The sequence below is a fragment of the Capra hircus genome, chromosome 1 (genome assembly GCF_001704415.2).
Source record: "Capra hircus breed San Clemente chromosome 1, ASM170441v1, whole genome shotgun sequence".
Lineage (NCBI taxonomy): Eukaryota > Metazoa > Chordata > Mammalia > Artiodactyla > Bovidae > Capra > Capra hircus.
The window spans coordinates 83,475,669-83,496,512 of record NC_030808.1 but is presented as its reverse complement, the minus strand read 5'-3'; the positions used below and the strand labels follow the sequence as shown (position 1 = coordinate 83,496,512).

The 20,844-nt window shown below is 40.3% G+C and overlaps 1 protein-coding gene and 1 long non-coding RNA gene across 2 annotated transcripts in view; one reads left to right on the top strand and one right to left on the bottom strand.

Moving 5' to 3' along the window:
• MCF2L2 (MCF.2 cell line derived transforming sequence-like 2) overlaps positions 1–20,844 on the bottom strand; it is a 280,616-nt gene that overhangs the window by 117,302 nt on the left and 142,470 nt on the right. Inside the window, exons 13-14 of the mRNA XM_018047459.1 lie at positions 20,518–20,695; positions 10,015–10,106 (exon numbers count right to left, since the gene is read on the bottom strand). Of these exons, the coding sequence (XP_017902948.1) occupies positions 10,015–10,106; positions 20,518–20,695 (270 nt within the window). The remainder of the gene's footprint in view (positions 1–10,014; positions 10,107–20,517; positions 20,696–20,844) is intronic.
• LOC108635871 lies at positions 4,333–9,311 on the top strand. Its single transcript, XR_001918001.1, has 3 exons — positions 4,333–4,395; positions 5,905–6,057; positions 8,266–9,311. It is a non-coding gene; the product is annotated as an uncharacterized LOC108635871 (long non-coding RNA).

Sequence of the window (20,844 nt, the reverse complement as noted above, 5' to 3'; positions counted from 1 at the left end):
AAAAAGGAAAGCTGCTAGGCCTAATTCTGAGAGAGAAAATGGAAGGCAGATAAGGAGCTGAACCACCCTCTTCATTATTTATTTATTTTTATTAAAAATATTTGTTTATCTATTTACTTAGCTGTACTGGGTCTTAGTTGCAGCATTCAGGGTCTAGTTCCCTGACTGGGGATTGAAACTGGGCGCCCTATATTGGGAGCATAGAGTGTTAGCCACTGAACCAGCAGGGAAGTCCTACCCTATTTATTTAAAGTATGAAGAGTGATCATTACAAGAAGTCTTTAAGGTTAAGCCTCTTCTGGCACTGTAAGTTAATAATGAAAACCCAAAAAAGCAAAAGAGGTATGGAAAGTAAGAACCTCTGAATAAAATAGATTGGCATGGCTTAGAGGAGGAGAGCAGGAAGGAAAGGAAACCTCCAGCCTCAGTCTAGGATGACCTTCACTCTGTATTTCTCAGAGTGAAAAATATCAGCTTGGGAGGAAATAGCCTGCCCTCTCCATTGCTGGAACTACCAGGAAAGGGGAAACGCCACCCCACTGATTTTTGAGGTTCAGTGGGTTCTAATGTGGAGAATAGGAAGGACTTCTGAACAGGAACCAATTAGAGAACCTATCCTTCCAGGGAATCCCTAGCCAGCTGTTCCAGCCTATTTGCTCCCTCTCCCAGACATTTTTCCAGCACACTTTTTCCTACACTTCACTGAAGAAGCCACAGTCTAAAAATTCCTTTGGATAAAAGGGACACTCAGTCCCTTTTAAAAGATGCCAAGTATTCGCAGAAGGGGTAAGGGACTGCCAGTCGTTCAGCCATGCATTGGTGTGAACTAGCTCATTCAGATTTCTCTCACCTCTGGTCCAGACCAGCTGTATTGGGAGGAAGCTTCCGAGAGGGAGGGGAGAAGAGAGGAGGCAGAAGAGGAAGGCTTTAGAACATTTTACAGACTGAAGCCCTTTGAAGGGGAAGAACAAGCTTGAGGAGACAGGCATTAGTGGTCCAGAAGCTTTGTGGAAAGAGGAAACAACTAGAGAAAGATAAGGAAATGGGTCCCAGATGCAAACTTTACAAATTTTTCTAGGGTCTCTTGTATCTAAGATCTTGAATTTCCCAGCTAGAATTGTTAGTAATTAGTTCACTGTTCTTACTGGTTAAATTGCCTTTCATAGGTTGCACTAGTATCTAAACATTACTTATATTTGTTTATGGAAGGAAATGTCTTCTCAAAAAACTGCAAACATTGTTTTACCAATGATATGCAGGTCTATAGTTCTGTTAAAAATATCAGAAAGTAAGGAATATGTCACAGGATACCTTTCTGCCATTCCCCAACAAGAAAATGTGAAGGAAATAAGTAAGCCCAGGACACTGAAAGGAAGTTGCCCATACATCCCAAATTTTCTCAGGCTGTTTGATTTCATGTGATTTTAACTTTAATGCATAAATGTTAGCGTAACAATTCTTTGCCAACAAATGTCCGTCTAGTCAAGGCTATAGTTTTTCCAGTAGTCATGTATGGATGTGAGAGTTGGACTGTGAAGAAAGCTGAGCACTGAAGAATTGATGCTTTTGAACTGTGGTGTTGGAGAAGACTCTTGAGAATCCCATGGACTGCAAGGAGATCCAACCAGTCCATTCTAAAGGAGATCACTCTTGGGTGTTCTTTGTAAGGAATGATGCTAAAGCTGAAACTCCAGTACTTTGGCTACCTCATGCAAAGAGTTGACTCATTGGAAAAGACCCTGATGCTGGGAGGGATTGGGGGCAGGAGGAGAAGGGGACGACAGAGGATGAGATGTTTGGATGGCATCACTGACTCGATGGACGTGAGTTTGAGTGAACTCCGGGAGTTGGTGATGGACAGGGAGGCCTGGTGTGCTTCAATTCATGGGGTCGCAAAGAGTAGGACACGACTGAGTGACTGAACTGAACTGAACTGAAATCACAATAAACTGTGGAAAATTCTGAGAGAGATGGGAATACCAGACCACCTGACCTGCCTCTTGAGAAACCAATATGCAGGTCAGGAAGCAACAGTTAGAACTGGACATGGAACAACAGACTGGTTCCAAATAGGAAAAGGAGTACATCAAGGCTGTATATTGTCACCCTGCTTATTTAACTTATATGCAGAGTACATCATGAGAAACGCTGGGCTGGAAGAAGCACAAGCTGGAATCAAGATTGCCGGGAGAAATATCAATAACCTTAGATATGCAGATGTCACCACCCTTATGACAGAAAGTGAAGAAGAACTAAAGAGCCTCTTGATGAAAATGAAAGAGGAGAGTGAAAAAGTTGGCTTAAAGCTCAACATTCAGAAAACGAAGATCATGGCATCTGGTCCCATCACTTCATGGGAAATAGGGAAACAGTGGAAACAGTGGCAGACTTTATTTTGGGGGGCTTCAAAATCACTGCAGATGGTGATTGCAGCCATGAAATTAAAAGACGCTTACTCCTTGGAAGGAAAGTTATGACCAACCTAGACAGCATATTCAAAAGCAGAGACATTACTTTGCCAACAAAGGTCCGTCTAGTCAAGGCTATGGTTTTTCCAGTAGTTATGTATGGATGTGAGAGGTGGTCTATGAAGAAGGCTGAGCACAGAAGAATTGATGCTTTTGAACTGTGGTGTTGGAGAAGACTCTTGAGAGTCCCTTGGACTACAAGGAGATCCAACCAGTCCATCCAAAAGGAGATCAGTCCTGAGTGTTCATTGGAAGGACTGATGTTGAAGCTGAAACCCCAATACTTTGGCCACCTGATGTGAAGAGCTGACTTATTTGAAAAGACCCTGATGCTGGGAGGGATTGGGGGCAGGAAGAGAAGGGGATGACAGAGGATGAGATGTTTGGATGGCATCACTGACTCAATGGACATGAGTTTGGGTGAACTCTGGGAGTTGGTGATGGACAGGGAGGCCTGGCGTGCTGCGGTTCATGGGGTGGCAAAGAGTCAGACATGACTGAGCGACTGAACTGAACTGAGCTGAGTGCTCTATGTTGGCTAACAAATTCATCTCCTGAGGGATCTAAGATGAAAAACTTGAAGGGCTCGTCAATATTTTCCTTTCCTTCCCCATTAAATCTATCCTCTTATTTCTCTGCCTTGATCTAGTCCTTCATTCATCAAACTTTCTTGAACAGTCTAGAGTATTGCTGGTGGGGAGGGTGCAGCAGAACATCTGGACTAATGGGTATGAGCTCTGTCCACCTTCTTTTTTTGCCACTGCCATTAGTAGGCTGTCAACATCGAAATCTCAGCTAGACTGTGACAACTGCTGGCAGGTGGTCAGCCTGCCTATCTTCATCTAATTTACTCTCCATTGCTGTATCGATGTCTTGCCAATACACAGGTGCCCTTGTTGGCAAAAACCTTCAACCAAAGCCTTAAGCAACCTGTCTTTGGTCTACCTTTCCAGTTTTCTTGGACTATTCCCATAGTAGTTGTGCTCCCTTCAGATTTCTGAGGCTTTACTCCTTCCCCATCCAGGACTGACCTTCCCTGTCTTATCTACCTTTCAAAGTTGCATTTATTCTTTTTTTTTAAAAATAGGTTTTATTTTTCAAAGCAGTTTTAGGTTCCATGCAAAAGTGAATGGAAGGCAGAGATCCCTTGTCCCCAGCCCCCACCGTCACCTCCCCAGAGGGTATACTTGCTGCAAACAAGAACCTGCACTGACAGGTCATAAAGTACTTTTCTGCCCTAAAATTCCTCTGTACTCTGCCTATTTATCCCTCCTCTCCACTAACCACTGGCAACCACTGATCTTTTGCTGTCTGCATGGGTTCTGCCTTTTCAAGAACGTCCTAGAGTTGGAATTGCACAGCTTGTAGCCTTTTCACCTCGGTGCCTTCAATTGCATCATGTTCAAAGTTGCATTTATTCTTTCTTTAAAATTTTCAGTTGGAGGATACATGCTTTACAGTGTTGTGTTGGTTTCAGCCGTATAACAATAGAAATCAGCTATAAGCATCTATATGTGTCTGATAATGGAAATCAGCCATAAGTATCTATCCCCTCCCTCTTGATACCCTTCTAGGTTGTCACAGAGCACCAGAGGGAGAATATGGACAAACTGAGAGAGTAGCACTGACCTATATACACTACCATGTATAAAATAGCTAGCTAGTGGGAAACTGCTATATAACACCAGGAATCCAGACTGGCACTCTGTATTTATTCTTTAAAGCTCAAATGCCACCTTCTTTGATAAAACATTCCCAACATACTTGCTATGAACTGTCCCCTCTTCTGCCTTCTCAGTTCAGTTCAGTTGCTCAGTCGTGTCCGACTCTTTGTAAACCCATCATGCCGGGCTTCCCTGTCCATCACCAACTTCTGGAGCTTACTCAAACTTCTGCCTTCAAATACATGATATTCCTTTTACCAGAGGTATGTCATTCTGCTTTGTATCATAAATTATTAGAAATAGGTTGTTTCTCCCCTGAAACTTATAAGTTTCTTGAGTTTAGGTCCCATGTTAGAATTGTTTCCCTTATGTGACTCATAGCAATAGCTTTGATATTTATTAAATTGAGCTGAATAAGCCACTGAAATTGGACACATCAAATATTTTAGTCAGGTCAACTTTGTATTGGTCAAAGAGCAAAGCCAACAGTGGTCTTACTGTTATTCTTTTTTTTTCATGTAGTTCCTTCAGTGAAAAATACATTCTCATAGATGAATATAGTCACTTCCTCACTCTCCTACCTTCTGGACCCTGTATTAGCCTATGAGACCCATATTTACCTTAATAATTTCTTCTTTATCTGAATAATTTCTTCCTTATCTATATCTACACATATAGCCTCTAGCCCCATGTGACCAAGTGCAGTCCTTATACCACCTGCATTCTAGTCACTGTATGCACAAGTTAAAAATTCAGATTCCTGGGCCCTACCCCAGACCTCCTGAATTAGCATCTCTGTGGCTGGAGCCTGAGAATCTTTTGTGAATAAGCTTCTCAGGGTTGTAGTACATAGGAAACCTTAAGAATCTTCATTCTAGAAACTGATCAGAGAGCTTGGCTGGGGAGCTCAAGATTTGGTGGATTCTTTGAATTTCTTATTATCTCTAAGAATGATCAGACTTCAAAACATCACAGAAAGTGAACAGTGAAATGTGCTTATAGTACACATAGTTCTCTTGGTGAGATACAGGTAAATGAAAGATTCTGGGATTCAGAAGAATGAGAAAGCAATTAACTGAATTTGGCCATGATCTGTTATTATTTGGCAAAAAGATACATATTCAAAATTAGGAGAAGCTATTTAAGACCTGAATCTGACCTTCTTTTAGCTTCTTTTCATCTCTTACACAGATTATTCTATGTTTATTATGTTTATAAATAAATATAGGATTAAATGGGAAACTAACATTACTAAGAATCTTCTGTATGCCAGGCATCATGCTAGGTGCTTTCTATGTATTACTCATATAATCTGCCACTTGGAGGTCACTTTATTTATCTGCATTTTGCAGAAGAGGAAAGTTAGAAGATGAAAGGTTAAGTAAATTGCTAGTTAGGTAGATTAAGTAAGTTATAACGTAGATAGGTTAAATTAGATAAAAAAGTAAATGCAAGAATTAGGTAAACTGCTAATTTCAGATTCCAATTCAATCATTTACTGGATGTGTGAGCCCTGGGGAAACTCACTTAGTTCCTCAGAGTCTCAACAGCATCACAGATAAAACAAAGGAGGGGTCACCTTCCTCACAAATTGAGGACTAGTGATGAAGTCAGGTATACATAGGACCCAGCAAAATGTCTGGCCCTCAGCCAGGGTAGCAACCATTCCCTCACCTCAGTTTTCTTTCTACCTTGGCTTTTTATGCTTTTAAAAAAATTTTATGAAGGAGCCTGTTTGCTCAGAAGCCTGAAAGTCCTTGCTATTTTAATAGGTGCCCAGAAACACTCTTGATGGTGCTCACAGCCAACAGCGCTTCCTTTTTCCTGAGGGTTGGCATTCAAGAAAAAGAAACTCTCATCAGCCTTTGGCTTCCTTACAGCTTCAAAGAGGCAGCGATATGCACAGCCCAGGGAAAGCAGCCTTGGTGAGTCATGCTTTCAACTTCCAACTGGTGACATGAAGGACGGAAAGTAGACACTTCACTACTGCCAGCAGCCATAGCAAATGACTCCACTGTGGATTTCCCAGAAACAGTGTCAGGGGGCCAAGCGCATGCCTTCACAGCTGCCGGACTGCCCCATGAGTCTCAGCTGCCTCCTCAAGTTGAGCTTGTCAAGTTCTTGTGAACTGGCAGAGATCCTCCTGCCACAGAACAGGAGACACCTTTTTTGGGAATGAATTCTCTGATGATGATAAAATTGTATCATGATCTTACCTGCAGGTAGTATCAGTGATTCCATTAGCAATCATGAATGATTTGGGTTTAAAGCTCCCCCCCCCCCACCCCACCCCATGAGTATTTCCTCTTGAGGGCAAGGAGGAACATTTATCACAACCTTATGATTCACTCTCCTAGACTGGCTGTGGCTTCATTTCATCTTTGAGTTCCTGGCCTAAGGCTTAAAAGATGTCGGAATTGTTACCTGGAGGCAGATGTGTGTCCTCCTATCCTGGTCATCTGCTTTGGACAGTGGCCATAAAACACAAGCATCAGTGATTGTTCTTGGTGTCATTCAACCTCCTTGTCCCTGTTTTGAACAATCCAGGCATGCATCTAAACCTTCTTTTCTAATTTACCTTTTTTCTTACTAGTTTTCTTACATATTTTAGAATGATCATTTTCCTGGTTATACCACTCACCATGGGAAACACTAATTGCATTCACTGATTCTAAATTGATTTCTAGGTCCAGGATTTGGGGCTTTAGTGCACAAATCTCCTATCTTCCTACTTATATTGTTCATGACTGGATTCTGCTTACTCTTCTCATAGCCGTAGGCTTTATAAGCAAAAGTCTGACATGCCACTGTTCTCCAAAATGAGGAAGTTTGGCAGCCTCTGTTCCTATTCTGCTTGCTTTTCTACCTTGACTGTTAACATATAAGTTCTTGTAAGAAAAGCCCTTCATTAAATGCCTAAACAAGGCAACAGCAAGGGAAAAAGCAACACAAGTGCAGAAGGATGGCGATAGCCTGTACCTGTGTCTGCTCAGGAGGACCTCTGCTGTTGGTGATCTGCCTAAACCCAGTGGGAGCAAGCATCTTAGCAGGATGGGCTTGGAGCCTGAGTTAAACAAACAGCACAGCAGAAGAAGGAATAAATCAGAGGTTTGTTGGTTAGAGTTTTCTGAATCCTACTCAACATTTTCCAACCCTGTCGGCCTCTGTCTATAGCCACCTCTGTTCCTGCACTGTTTATTTTTACCAGTATGTAATATCAGGGTAAATGATAAATATAGCTTATAGAAACCTTTGGCCTTAAATACTTTGAGGTTTTCCCTGAGGAAAGGTGCTTTATTTTACTGACAATATTTCCTTTTATTTTTCTTTTACAACAAATAAAACAATAGCACTCATATTGTTTACAATTATTGAAATAATTTACTCTAATTTGAATTCTTATATATGAGAACCTTTACATACTGACAACTCCCATGGCATCTTTATAAAGTATGGTAAACCTATGGCTGATTCATGTTTATGTTTGGTAGAAACCAATTATCCTTCAATTAAAAAGAAATAACAAAAAAGTGTGCAGGTCATAAATATGCTGTCTAAAGATAGGCAAAGTAAGTCACAGAGATATAAAATGAGTTGAAATCACATTGTGAGTCAATGCAATGACATATGAGTTCAGGTACCCAATCTGGGCTCTGGTGCACTTGACACAGACCTCACCTTCAAAGATGACATTCTCTGGAGACCAGGGTACAGAAAAGACTAGATTGATGCTCAGTTTTGAAGGTGATCACAGTTAAACCCTTTTTATATAACTTAATGATTTCACAGACTTCATGAATGTTAAGTCAGTTGAAGTTTAATTACATCTGCCCATTTCAGAAAATGTCTGACCAAGACTGTATGATACTATGAATAATTATATGCCAACAAATTGGACAACCTAGAGGAAATTGACAAGCTTTTAGAAACATACAGCCCACTAAAACTGAATCAAGAAGAAATAGATAATCTGAGCAGATTGATCACTGAAAGTGAGATAGAATCCATAATAATAATAATAATGATCAAAACTCCTTGCAAACAAAAGTCCAGGACCAGAGGGCTTTACTGGGGAATTCTACCACACATACAAATAAGAACTTACACTGATCATTCTCAAACTTTTCCAAAAGGCTGAAGAGGAGGAAACATTCCCAAAGTTATTCTATGAAGCCACCATTACCCTGATACCAAAACCAGACAAAGACATCGACAAAAAAATTTTTTACAAGACTGTATGAAGTTGCAAACTGTTTCCTAACGCTGGAAGACATGGTGATGTAATACCTACAACTATCAGGGGCGCTAAAACAGCAATAACAGTGCCCTCGTCTGCCTGGAATACAGAAGGATGGCTGAACAAACACAGAAGAATGCAACTTTCTAAGAAAAGTCTGCTGGGAACTAGTTCCCACATTGTTTCTGCCTCTAGGAAGAAAAGCCTGTGACTTGCTTTCTGCCTGACTCCTTAATGGTCAGTGGATTCTCTGTTGGGGGAACCTAGATTTGGACACATTAGGAGCTGATGATGAATATGAACTATTGGTGAAGTACATTTGAGCCCACAGTCTACTGGCTTCTGCTTCAGAACCATTCAGTCAGCCAGATATTTAATTTTTCAGTGAGGCAGAGGAAAGGGGACCTGTGCTGGGGTTGCTAAACAGCGATATTTATTCATAATTCATTTTGCTTGGTTTTTTGAATATAGCGTTACTTTACAATTATAAAGTGCTTGGCCGTTTTCAGATTTTCTATTGATGTTCGAAACAGTTTCAGGAGGTAGCTGTTGTTATTACCAGTTTTACAGATGAGAAACTGAGGTATAGAGAGGTTATATTGCTTAAACTAGGTCTGCCAGATTCCAAAGCTTATGCTTTAAAAAAAAAAAAAAACTTTTATTTTGAAATAATTGTAGATTCACATGAGTTTACAAATACATGTATAGGTAAGTCCCATGAATTCTTTCCCCAACCTCCTCAAATGTTAACATCTCACACAACTAGAGTATAGTATTAAAAACAAGCAAATGACTGGCACAAGCCACAGTGCTTATTCAGAGTTCATCAGCTATATGTGTGTGTGTGTGTGTGTGTGTGTGTGTGTGTAGCTGTATGCAATTTTGTCATGTTCTTTTATATGCATACACTGTTCTACCAATTTAAAATATGAAGTCAGATTATAGGAATGAATAAAATGATTTTTTCTTCAATAAAACATTATCTACCAACAATCATATACATTATGCTGTATGTGCTATGCTAAGTTGCTTTAGCCGTGACTGACTCTTTGCAACCTTATAGACTGTAGCCCATCAGGCTCTTCTATCCATGGGATTCTCTAGGCAAGAATGCGGGTGTGGGTTGTTATGCCCTCCTCCAGGGGATCTTCCTGACCCAGGGATCAAACCCATGTCTCTTCTGTCTCCTGCACTAGTGGTAAAGAACCTGGGAAGCCCCAAGCATGTTATGTACGACCAAACAGCTTTTCATTTTTAGTTGCAATTAAGAAAAGGAAGAAATTCTACAAAGCTCATCTCTTAGGAGCCCTAGACTGTGCTATGTGCCTTTATGGGCACATCTTCTGGGGGTGATGATACATATAAAATAGGGAAACACAATTTATTGGTTTATTGATAATTATGGCAGCAGGTAAAAGGGGATGACAGAGGATGAGATGGCTGGATGCCATCACTGACTCAATGGACATGAGTCTGAGTGAACTCCGGGAGTTGGTGATGGACAGGGAGGCCTGGCATGCTGCGATTCATGGGGTCGCAAAGAGTTGTGTCATGGGGACACAGCTGAGTGACTGAACTGACTGACTGATGGCAGCACTTTTATACATGTCAGAAATTTCTATCAGTAAAGGAAAGGTGATCTTACCTTGACTTCAGATTTAGTCTCATTATCTTCCTTTTCCTCTGAGTTTAAATCTGTCTCTGCATAAGGTTCCTCAGATGTTTTCTGTTGAGGAACTAGAGAGATAAAGGAAACCTGCCATTAATTTGGCTAGTTGGCTAATAACTCAGAGCACTTACCCTGACTTGGATCATGCTGATGCAGTTGATTAACAAAGCTTAATTGAGCTGCTACAGTGATTTTCAAAATAGTAGATGAAATTGGAGGTGAAGATGAGATGGAAAAGAGAGTCTTTGATCCCAGGCACTTGATCCAAAGAGAAAAAAGTCATACCCAACACCACAGAAAACATCAAACAGCAACCAATCAATCAAGGTAATGTGGTAAAAATGATACTTTCCATCATTCCCATTTTTAAGGCCCAGTTAAAAAGTTGTTTTCTTCATGAAGTCTTCCTTAACTATTCTAAGCTTCATGGATTCTGTTTATACACTGATGCTTTAGCATTTTCATTTGCAATGTATAACATTGCACTTGATGTTGTTCTTGGATTGGAAGATTGAATTCTAGGTACCACACTCTACTGAGTGTATTCTTTCCATTATACAGGTAATTAATTAGTGATTACTAATAGAAAATTTGAAAAATACTAAAATCTTACCATTTAAACACACTATGATTACGTAAGAGGATAGAAATTGTTGCTAACCTAATGACCTAACAGTTGCATTCCAGAACTGATGCAATTGCATTTATTAGTGGACAGGATGACTGTGTGAAGAATCTGCTGAGTCTGGAGGAAATTAGGCAGGCTTGCTCTTACTCTTACCTCTCAATCATTCTCTCTCCCTCCTCTCCTTCCCACAGGGCACTAAGACGCCTGGGAAATAGCCGTCTTCAACCTCCACAGTCATTTGGCACTAAGATTGGGATTTGGGGAGGAGAAGCCCTAGTTAGATTTGTAGCTTTCTAATCCAGTTTTACCAGAAGGCTGCCCTGGGGGTGATGACTACAAGACTAGTAATTAAGTGGTACTTTACGTTCTTACTTGTCACCACCCTTGTATATACAGTCCCTTTGGGAAACTCACAGGATACATGCAATTAACCCAACAGGATATGAGCATTTCTAGGTCCGGTGGCCAAAATGTCATCCACCTAATGTTACCAATACCACCCGGATGCTTATGTGTGGCAGACTTGATGGAGGTTGACTGTCTTGCCTCCACAGGCCCTCCCAAGCCTCTTTGAGCCAACTGGAAGCCCCTTGATCTTTCTGTGGGTTTTCTAAACATGTACATTGAAATCTGTAGTGAAGTGCACAGATAGCTGCCCCAGGTTGTATGACTGCTGAACCTATTTTATAACGATGGACAACTCATTGGGCTCCTCATTCTCTGCAGGATCTCTGTAACCTGAATGATTCTAGGCATAGTAACAGGAAGCTAGAAATGCATATACTGATTGGCAATACCCATGACTGAGAACCACTTCCCCTTAACTCTGTTAAGTACAGCAGTGAAGTTAAAGGCAAGGACGTGGGAGCAATGTTGCCAGAGTTCAAGTTTTGCTCTTCCACATATGAAGCATACATTATCAAAGAGCCTTAGCTTCAGTTCACTTCAGGTCAGTTGCTCAGTTGTGTCCGATCTTTGCGACCCCATGAACTGCAGTATGCCAGGCCTTCCTGTTCATTACCAACTCCCAGAATTTACTCGAACTCATGTACATTGACGTGGTAATGCCATCCAATCATCTCATCTTCTGTCGTCCCTTCTCCTCCTGCTCTCAATCTTTCCCAGCATCAGGGTGTTTTCACATGAGTCAGTTCTTCACATCAGGTGGCCAAAGTATTACAGTTTCAGCTTCAGCATCAGTCCTTCCAATAAATATTCAGGACTGATTTCCTTTAGGATGGACTGATTGGATCTCCTGCTGTCCGAGGGACTCTCAAAAGTCTTCTCTAACAACACAGTTCAAAACCATCAATTCTTCAGCACTCAGCTTTCTTTATAGTCCAACTCTCACATCCATACATGACTACTGGAAAAATTATAGCTTTGACTAGACAGACCTTGGTTGGCAAAATAATGTCTCTGCTTTTTGATATGCTACCTAAGTTGGTCATAACTTTTCTTCCAAGGAGCAAGTGTCTTTTAATTTTGTGTCAGCAGTCACCAATTGCAGTGATTTTGGAGTCCCCCCAAATAAAGTATCGCACTGTTTCCATTGTTTCCCCATCTATTTGCCATGAAGTGATGGGACCAGATGCCATGATCTTAGTTTGCTGAATGTTGACTTTTAAGCCAGCTTTTTCACTCTCCCCTCTCACTTTCATCAAGAGTCTCTTTAATTCTTCTTCACTTTCTGCCATAAGGGTGGTATCATCTGCATATCTGACGTTATTAGTATTTCTTCCAGAAATCTTGATTCTAGCTTGTGCTTCATCCAGTCTAGCATTTCTCATGATGTACTCTGCATATAAGTTGAATAAGCAGGGTGACAATATACAGACTTGACGTACTCCTTTCCCGATTTGGAACCAGTCTGTTGTTCCATGTCCAGTTCTAACTGCTGCTTCCTCACCTGCATACAGATTTCTCAGGAGGCAGGTCAGGTGGTCTGGTATTCCCATCTCTGTAAGTTTTCCACAGTTTGTTGTGATACACATAGTCAAAGGCTTTGGTGTAGTCAATAAAGAAAAGTAGATGCTTTTCTGAAATTCTCTCGCTTTTTCAATGATCCAACAGATGTTGGCAATTTGATCTCTGGTTCCTCTGCCTTTTCTAAATCCACCTTGACATCTGGAAGTTCACAGTTCACGTACTATTGAGCCTGGCTTGGAGAATTTTGAGCATTATTTTACTAGTGTGTGAGATGAGTGCAATTGTGTGGTAGTTTGAGCATTCTTTGGCATTGCCTTTCTTTGGGATTGGAATGAAAACTTTTTGAATGAAAAATGACCTTTCCAGTCCTGTGGCCACTGCTGAGTTTTCCAAATTTGCTGGTATATTGAGTGCAGCACTTTCACAGCATCATCTTTCAGGATTTGAAATAGCTCAACTGGAATTCCATCGCTTCCACTAGCTTTGTTTATAGTGATGCTTCCTAAGACCCACTTGACTTGGCATTCCAGGATGTCTGGCTCTAGGTGAGTGATCACACCATTGTGATTATCTGGGTCATGAAGATCTTTTTTGTATAGTTCTTCTGTGTATTCTTGCTACCTCTTCTTAATATCTTCTGCTTCTGTGAGGTCCAAACCATTTCTGTCCTTTAATGTGCCCATCTTTGCATGAAACATTCCCTTGGTATCTCTAATTTTCTTGAAGAGATCTCTAGTCTTTCCCATTCTGTTGTTTTCCTCTATTTCTTTGCACTGATCACTGACGAAGGCTTTCTTATTTCTCCTTGCTATTCTTTGGAACTCTGCATTCAAATGGGTGTATCTTTCCTTTTCTCCTTTGCCTTTCACTTCTCTTCTTTTCACAGCTATTTGTAAGGCCTTCTCAGACAACCATTTGGCCTTTTTGCATTTCTTTTTCTTGGGGATGGTCTTGATCCCTGCCTCCTGTACAATGTCACAAACCTCTGTCCATGGTTCTTCAGGCACTCTGTGTATCAGATATAATCCCTTGAATCTATTTCTCACTTCCACTGTATAATCATAAGGGATTTGATTTATGTCATACCTTAATGGTCAGGTGGTTTTCCCTACTTTCTTCAATTTACGTCTGAATTTGGCAATAAGGCGTTCATGATCTGAGTCACAGCCAGCTCCCGGTCTTGTTTTTGCTGACTGTATAGAGCTTCTCCATCTTTGGCTGCAAAGAATATAATCAATCTGATTTCGGTGTTGACCATCTGGTGATGTCCACGCGTAGAGTCTTCTCTTGTGTTGTTGGAAGAGGGTGTTTGCTATGACCAGTGCGTTCTCTTGGCAAAACTGTATTAGCCTTTGCCCTGCTTCATTCTATACTCCAAGGCCAAATTAGCCTGTTACTCCAGGTATTGCTTGACTTCCTACTTTTGCATTCCAGTCCCCTATCATGAAAAGGACATCTTTTTTGGGTGTTAGTTCTAGAAGATCTCATAGAACCATACAACTTCAGCTTCTTCAGCATTACTGGTCAGGGCATAGACTTGGATTACTGTAAAACTGAATGGTTTGCCTTGGAAATGAACAGAGATCATTCTGTCATTTTTGAGATTGCATCCAAGTAATGCATTTCAGACTCTTTTGTCGACCATCATGGCTACTCCATTTCTTCTAAGGGATTCTTGCCCACAGTAGTAGATATAATGGTCATCTGAGTTCAATTCACCCATTCCAGTCCATTTTAGTTTGCTGATTTGTAAAATGTCAATGTTCACTCTTGCCATCTCCTGTTTGACCACTTCCAATTTGCCTTAATTCATGGACCTAACATTCCAGGTTCCTATGTAATATTGCTCTTTACAGCATCAGATTTTACTTCCATCACCAGTCACATCCCTAACTGGGTATTGTTTTTGCTTTGGCTGTGTCTCTCCATTCTTTCTGGAGTTATTTCTATACTCTTCTCCAGTAGCATATTGGGCACCTACTAACCTGGGGATTCATCTTTCAGTGTCCTATCTTTTTGCCTTTTCGTACTGCTCATGGGGTTCTCAAGGCGAGAATGCTGAAGTGGTTTGCCATCCCCTTCCCCAGTAGACCACATTTTTTCAGAACTCTCCACCATGACCCATCTGTCTTGGGTGGCCCTACATGGCATGGGTCATACTTTCATTGAGTTAGACAAGGCTGTGGTCCATGTGATCAGATTGGTTAGTTTTCTGTGATTATGGTTTTCAGTCTGTCTGCCCTCTGATGGAGAAGGATAAGAGGCTTATTGAAGCTTCCTTATGAGAGAGACTAACTGAGGGGGAAACTGGGTTGTTCTGATGGGCAGTGCCATGCTCAGTAAATCTTTAATCCAATTTTCTGTTGATGGGTGAGGCTGTGTTCCCTCCCTGTTATTTACCTGGGGCCAAACTATGGTGGAGGTAGTGAAGATAATGGCTTTAGCTTATTCATCTGCAAAGTGGGGAATAAAGATGGGCTCAATAAAAGACAGAAATGGTATGGACCTAACAGAAGCAGAAGATATTAAGAAGAGGTGGCAAGAATACATGGAAGAACTGTACAAAAAGGATCTTTACGAGCAAGATAATCACGATGGTGTGATCACTCACCTAGAGCCAGACATCCTGGAATGTGAAGTTAAGTGGGCCTTAGAAAGCATCACTACAAACAAAGCAAGTGGAGGTGATGGAATTCCAGTTGAGCTATTTCAAATCCTGAAAGACGATGCTGTGAAAGTGCTGCACTCAATATGTCAGCAAATTTGGAAAACTCAGCAGTGGCCACAGGACTGGAAAAGGTCAGTTTTCATTCCAATCCCAAACAGAGGCAATGCCAAAGAATGCTCAAACTACCACACAATTGCACTCATCTCGCATGCTAGTAAAGTAATGCTCAAAATTCTCCAAGCCAGGCTTCAGCAATACATGAACCGTGAACTTCCTGATGTTCATGCTGGTTTTAGAAATGGCAGAGGAACCAGAGATCAAATTGCCAACATCTGCTGGATCATCAAGAAAGCAAGAGAGTTTCAGAAAAACATCTATTTCTGCTTTATTGACTATGCCAAAGCCTTTGACTGTGTGGATCATAATAAACTGTGGAAAATTCTGAAAGAGATGGGAATACCAGACCACTTGACCAGCTTCTTGAGAAACCTATATGCAGGTCAGGAAGCAACAGTTAGAACTGGACATGGAACAACAGACTGGTTCCAAGTGGGAAAAGGTGTCTGTCAAGGCTGTATATTGTCACCCTGCTTATTTAACTTATATGCAGAGTACATCATGAGAAATGCTGGGCTGGAAGAAGCACAAGCTGGAATCAAGATTGCTGGGAGAAATATCAATAACCTCAGATATGCAGATGACACCACTCTTATGGCAGAAAGTGAAGAGGAACTGAAAAGCCTCTTGATGAAAGTGAAAGAAAAGAGTGAAAAAGTTGGCTTAAAGCTCAACATTCAGAAATCGAAGATCATGGCATCTGGTCCCATCACTTCATGGGAAATAGACGGGGAAACAGTGGAAACAGTGTCAGACTTTATTTAAAATAACTGCAGATGGTGATTGCAGCCATGAAATTTAAAGACGCTTACTCCTTGGAAGGAAAGTTATGACCAACCTAGACAGGATATTCAAAACCAGAGACATTACTTTGCCAACAAAGGTCCATCTAGTCAAGGCTATGGTTTTCTCCAGTGATCATGTATGGATGTAAGAGTCAGACTGTGAAGAAAGCTAAGCTCTGAAGAATTGATGCTTTTGAACTGTGGTGTTGGAGGAGACTCTTGAGAATCCCTTGGACTGCAAGGAGATCCAACCAGTCCATTCTAAAGGAGATCAGTCCTGTGTATTCTTTGGAAGGAGTGATGCTAAAGCTGAAACTTAAGTACTTTGGCCACCTCATGCAAAGAGTTGACTCACTGGAAAAGATCTGATGCTGGGAGGGATTGTGGGCAGGAGGAGAAGGGGATGACAGAGGATGAGATGGCTGGATGGCATCACCGACTCGATACACATGAGTTTGGGTGGACTCCAGGAGTTAGTGATGGACAGGGAGGCCTGGCGTGCTGCGATTCATGGGGTCACAAAGAGTCGGACATGACTGAGCTACTGAACTGAACTGAACAGTATGTATGTATGTATGAGGCCTTAGTGATTTAATATGCACAAAGTGTTTAGGTCTTGGTAAGCACTCAGTATATTTTAGCTACTATTATAGCCACCGAAAGGGGCTTCCCAGGTAATTCTTTACGGTGGTAAAGAATCCGTCTGCCAATGCAAGAGACACAGAAGATGCAAGTTCAATCCCTGTGTTGGCAAGATCCCCAGGAGTAGGAAATGGCAAACCACTCCAGTATTCCTGCCTAGAAAACTCCATGGACAGAGGAGTCTGACTGGCTGCAGCCCACGAGGTCGCAAAGAATCAGACATAAATGGGCACACATAGCCACAAAAGAATGTTTTCAGGTTCCTTGTGTACTTCAGAGAGGTTCAAAGTACCCAAGACACTTGGCTACCAAGAGTCAGAGCTGAGATTCCAGCTCCCACCTCTAAGTGGCCCTGACCATGTTCCTTCCACTGTGAAATATAATACTTTATCACGGCATGGACTCAGTTACTAAGGAATCAGATGAATGTGTTTGAAAATCCTGTTATCAGCCAGCTAGAAACCACACTCAGTGGTTAATCTCCAAAACAAAAGCACAGGAGCATTATACAAAATAAGCAAGTCGCCTGACCAAAGTCCACAGCACCTGTTCAGACGTGCCAAAGATCTGTGGATCCTAGGATCATTAATTACTGTGAAGTCTTGTGTTTGAAAAGCTGAGAAACAATCTATCATTGTGCTTTGTTTATTTGTAACAAATATATGTCCTTTAAAATAATGAGGGAAATCCAAATAATAATAATAATAATAATGAGGGAAGCAAAGTCATATAAAGGAGTATAATTAGTTTTGGGAAAGTGACCTATATAAGAGGTCAGGAGAACCAAGCCCTGTTTCCAACCATCCAAGAAAGACGTCTCTGTGTGTGCATGTCTGTGTGTATCTGGGGTGTGCATGCATAAGTGTGTCTGAGTGTACATGTGTGTGTGTGTGGAAAAATTTTGGAAAGAAATTTACAAAACTTTGAATTTAGTGAACTAAACACTAAAGTTATAACACTAAACTGTTATTAACTTTTTAATTCTAAAAAGCTTAATATGTGGTAGGAGACAGGGGACTGTAAATTGTATTAAATGGAGAGTTACCAAAAGACACCATAATCTTCAGATAAATAAAACCTGAAAGAATTTGTTGCAAACAGACCTGTAAAACAAGAAATGCCAAAGGAAGGATTTCAGCCAGAAGAGACAAAATACAGGATGGTAATTCAATAAGGAATAAAGAACATCAGAAATGATGAATAGAGAGTAAATATAAAATTGTCTATATATTTGTTCCTTTTTTTTGTCCTTTCTCCAAATTTTGTTGAAAGATATATGCCTGTTTAAAGCAAAAATTATAACACAATATTGGGGTATGTAACATATATTGACGTAATATTTAGGATGAGAATAGCACAGAAGATGATTAAATGGCATATGCAACTATACTGTTACAAATTTCCTGTATTTATACAATGTGCTACAATATTAACTCAAAGTAGATTGTGAGAAATTAGGGACACACATGGTAATACCTAGAAGAAACACTGGGGGAAAAACAATGCAAAAAGGTATGTGTGTATGTATGTAAAAAGTCAGTAGAGGAATTAAAACAGAATACTAAAAAAATGGCTAACCTGAAAAAAGTCAGGAAAGGAGATAAGAGGAATAAAAAAAATATGAGACAAATAGAGAAGAAATAATGAAATAGTAGCTCTAAATCCAACTATATCAATAATTACATATTATGTAAAATCAATTAAACACTAATTAGAAGATAGAAGTTAACATAATGTTTTTAAAAGGGGAGACCCAAGTAAAGCTGTCTATAAGAAATATACTTTAAAAATAAAGTCAGAAATAGAAGAATGGAAAAAGTGTATCATGTAAACATTAAGCATAAAAAGCTGGAATGGCAATATTAATATCTGACAAAGTAGACTTCAATATAGGGCCTATTACTAAAGATAAGAAGGGAAAGAGTGATATTTCATCATTATAAAAGGGCCAATATATCTTCAAGATAAAATAATTATGAATCTGTGTATGCTTAATAACAGTTTCAAAATACATGTGGTAACAAATTATATATATTATATAAAAATATCCAACAGTGTTTACCTAGAATGCATGATTGTTTTAACTTATAAAAATAAATCACTGTAATCCACCATATAAACCAATAAAGGAGAAAAATCATACATAGCGCTTCCCACGTGACACTAGTGGTCAAGAACGTGCCTGCCAATGCAGGAGACATAAGTGAGGCAATTTCAGTCCCTAGGTTGGGAAGATCTCCTGGAGAAGGAAATGGCAAATCACTCCAGTATTCTTGCCTGGAGAATTCCATGGATAGAGGAGCCTGGAGGGCCATAGTCCATGTGGTCGCAAAGAGTAGGACACTACTGAGCAACTGCTGCTGCTGCTAAGTCGCTTCAGTCGTGTCCGACTCTGTGTGACCCCATAGATGGCACCCCACCAGGCTCCCCCGTCCCTGGGATTCTCCAGGCAAGAACACTGGAGTGGGTTTCCATTTCCTTCTCCAATGCATGAAAGTGAAAAGTGAAAGTAAAGTCGCTCAGTCATGTCTGACTCTTCGCGACCCCGTGGACTGCAGCCCACCAGGCTCCTCCATCCATGGGATTTTCTAGGCAAGAGTACTGGAGTGGGGTGCCATTGCCTTCTCCAGTGAGCAACTACTAGTAACTAACTATATGCACCAAACAGAGCATCTGAAAAATCCAACGATCATTCATGATAAAACTCTTAACAAACTGGAATAGAAGGGAACTTTCTCAATCTCATAAAGTACGTCTGTGAAAAACTTACTGCTAACATATACTTCAAGGTGAACAATAAGTTTTTTCCCTACAAATTGGGAAAAATCATGGATGTCTGATCTTACCACTTCTATTCAATGTTCTATTAAATGTTCCAGCCATTATCATAGGGCAAGGGGAAAAAAAGCATAAAGACTAAAACAGAAGTAAAATTGTCCTTATTTACAGATGATATGATTACATTTCTATACAGAAATATATTCCTATTGATAATAGTTATATATGGTAAATTCCATTTATCATACGGCTTTTTAAAAACATGACATATCTAAGATCTTTACACTCAAAACTACTATATTGTTGAGGAAAATTAAAGAAGACCTAAATAAATGGAACATTATAACATTTATAAGCTGAGAGATTCAACATTGGTGAGATAAAAGTTCTCCCCAAACTGAACTATATACTCATTCAGTGATCTACATATTCATCCCAGAAGAAACTGAAAGGTGATTTTACAATTTATATGGAAATGAAGAGGACCTAAAATAGCCGAAACAATCTTGAAAAATAACAAAGTTGGAAGACTTATACTACCTAATCTCAAGTCTTATTAGTAGGCTATAGTAATCAAGACCATGGAGGATTGATGTAAGGGCTCATCTTTTTATTTTTTTCAAAGAACCAATTTTACCACTCTTTTGCTAACAGAATCTTGTTGGCCTTTTAAAGGTTTTTAATGAAGCTTATTTTATGCTAATGCTCTTCATGCATTTATATTGTTCTTCTACTAGACTGTGAACTTCTCCTGGCATCCAGGCATTCAATATTACATAAATTTATAAGTCTTCAATGCCTGTACTATTCCATATCTTATATAATATCTGTTGAAACAGTGACCATTATGCATCTTAAACAAGCATAATCTAAATCCTCATGAGCATGGGTGAAACATAAAGCCACAAAACTTCCTTCCCCAAATAACTCACCCAAGGTGGAGGGCTGGCTGATTTTTGGTGACACCCATTTTGGGGAGGACTCAGGACGGGGGGCCACGGGTTGCACTGGGCGAGTCTGTCTGGCTGCCAGTTTCATCAGACTCATTTGTCTCTTGTGAAATATTTCCTGCACGTCGCTCAGCTTCTGCAAGACTTTCTGGGCTTTAGCCTATGAGAACAAAAAGTAGATCATGAGCTGGTGGCTCTGTACTGAATCTGAGAACAGGAGGCATTCCCTTTCTCCCATCTTCCCCTCTTCTCTGAGCATCCATATGCAGGTCATTGCATATCTTGCCTTGTACAGAATTGTGCTTCTAA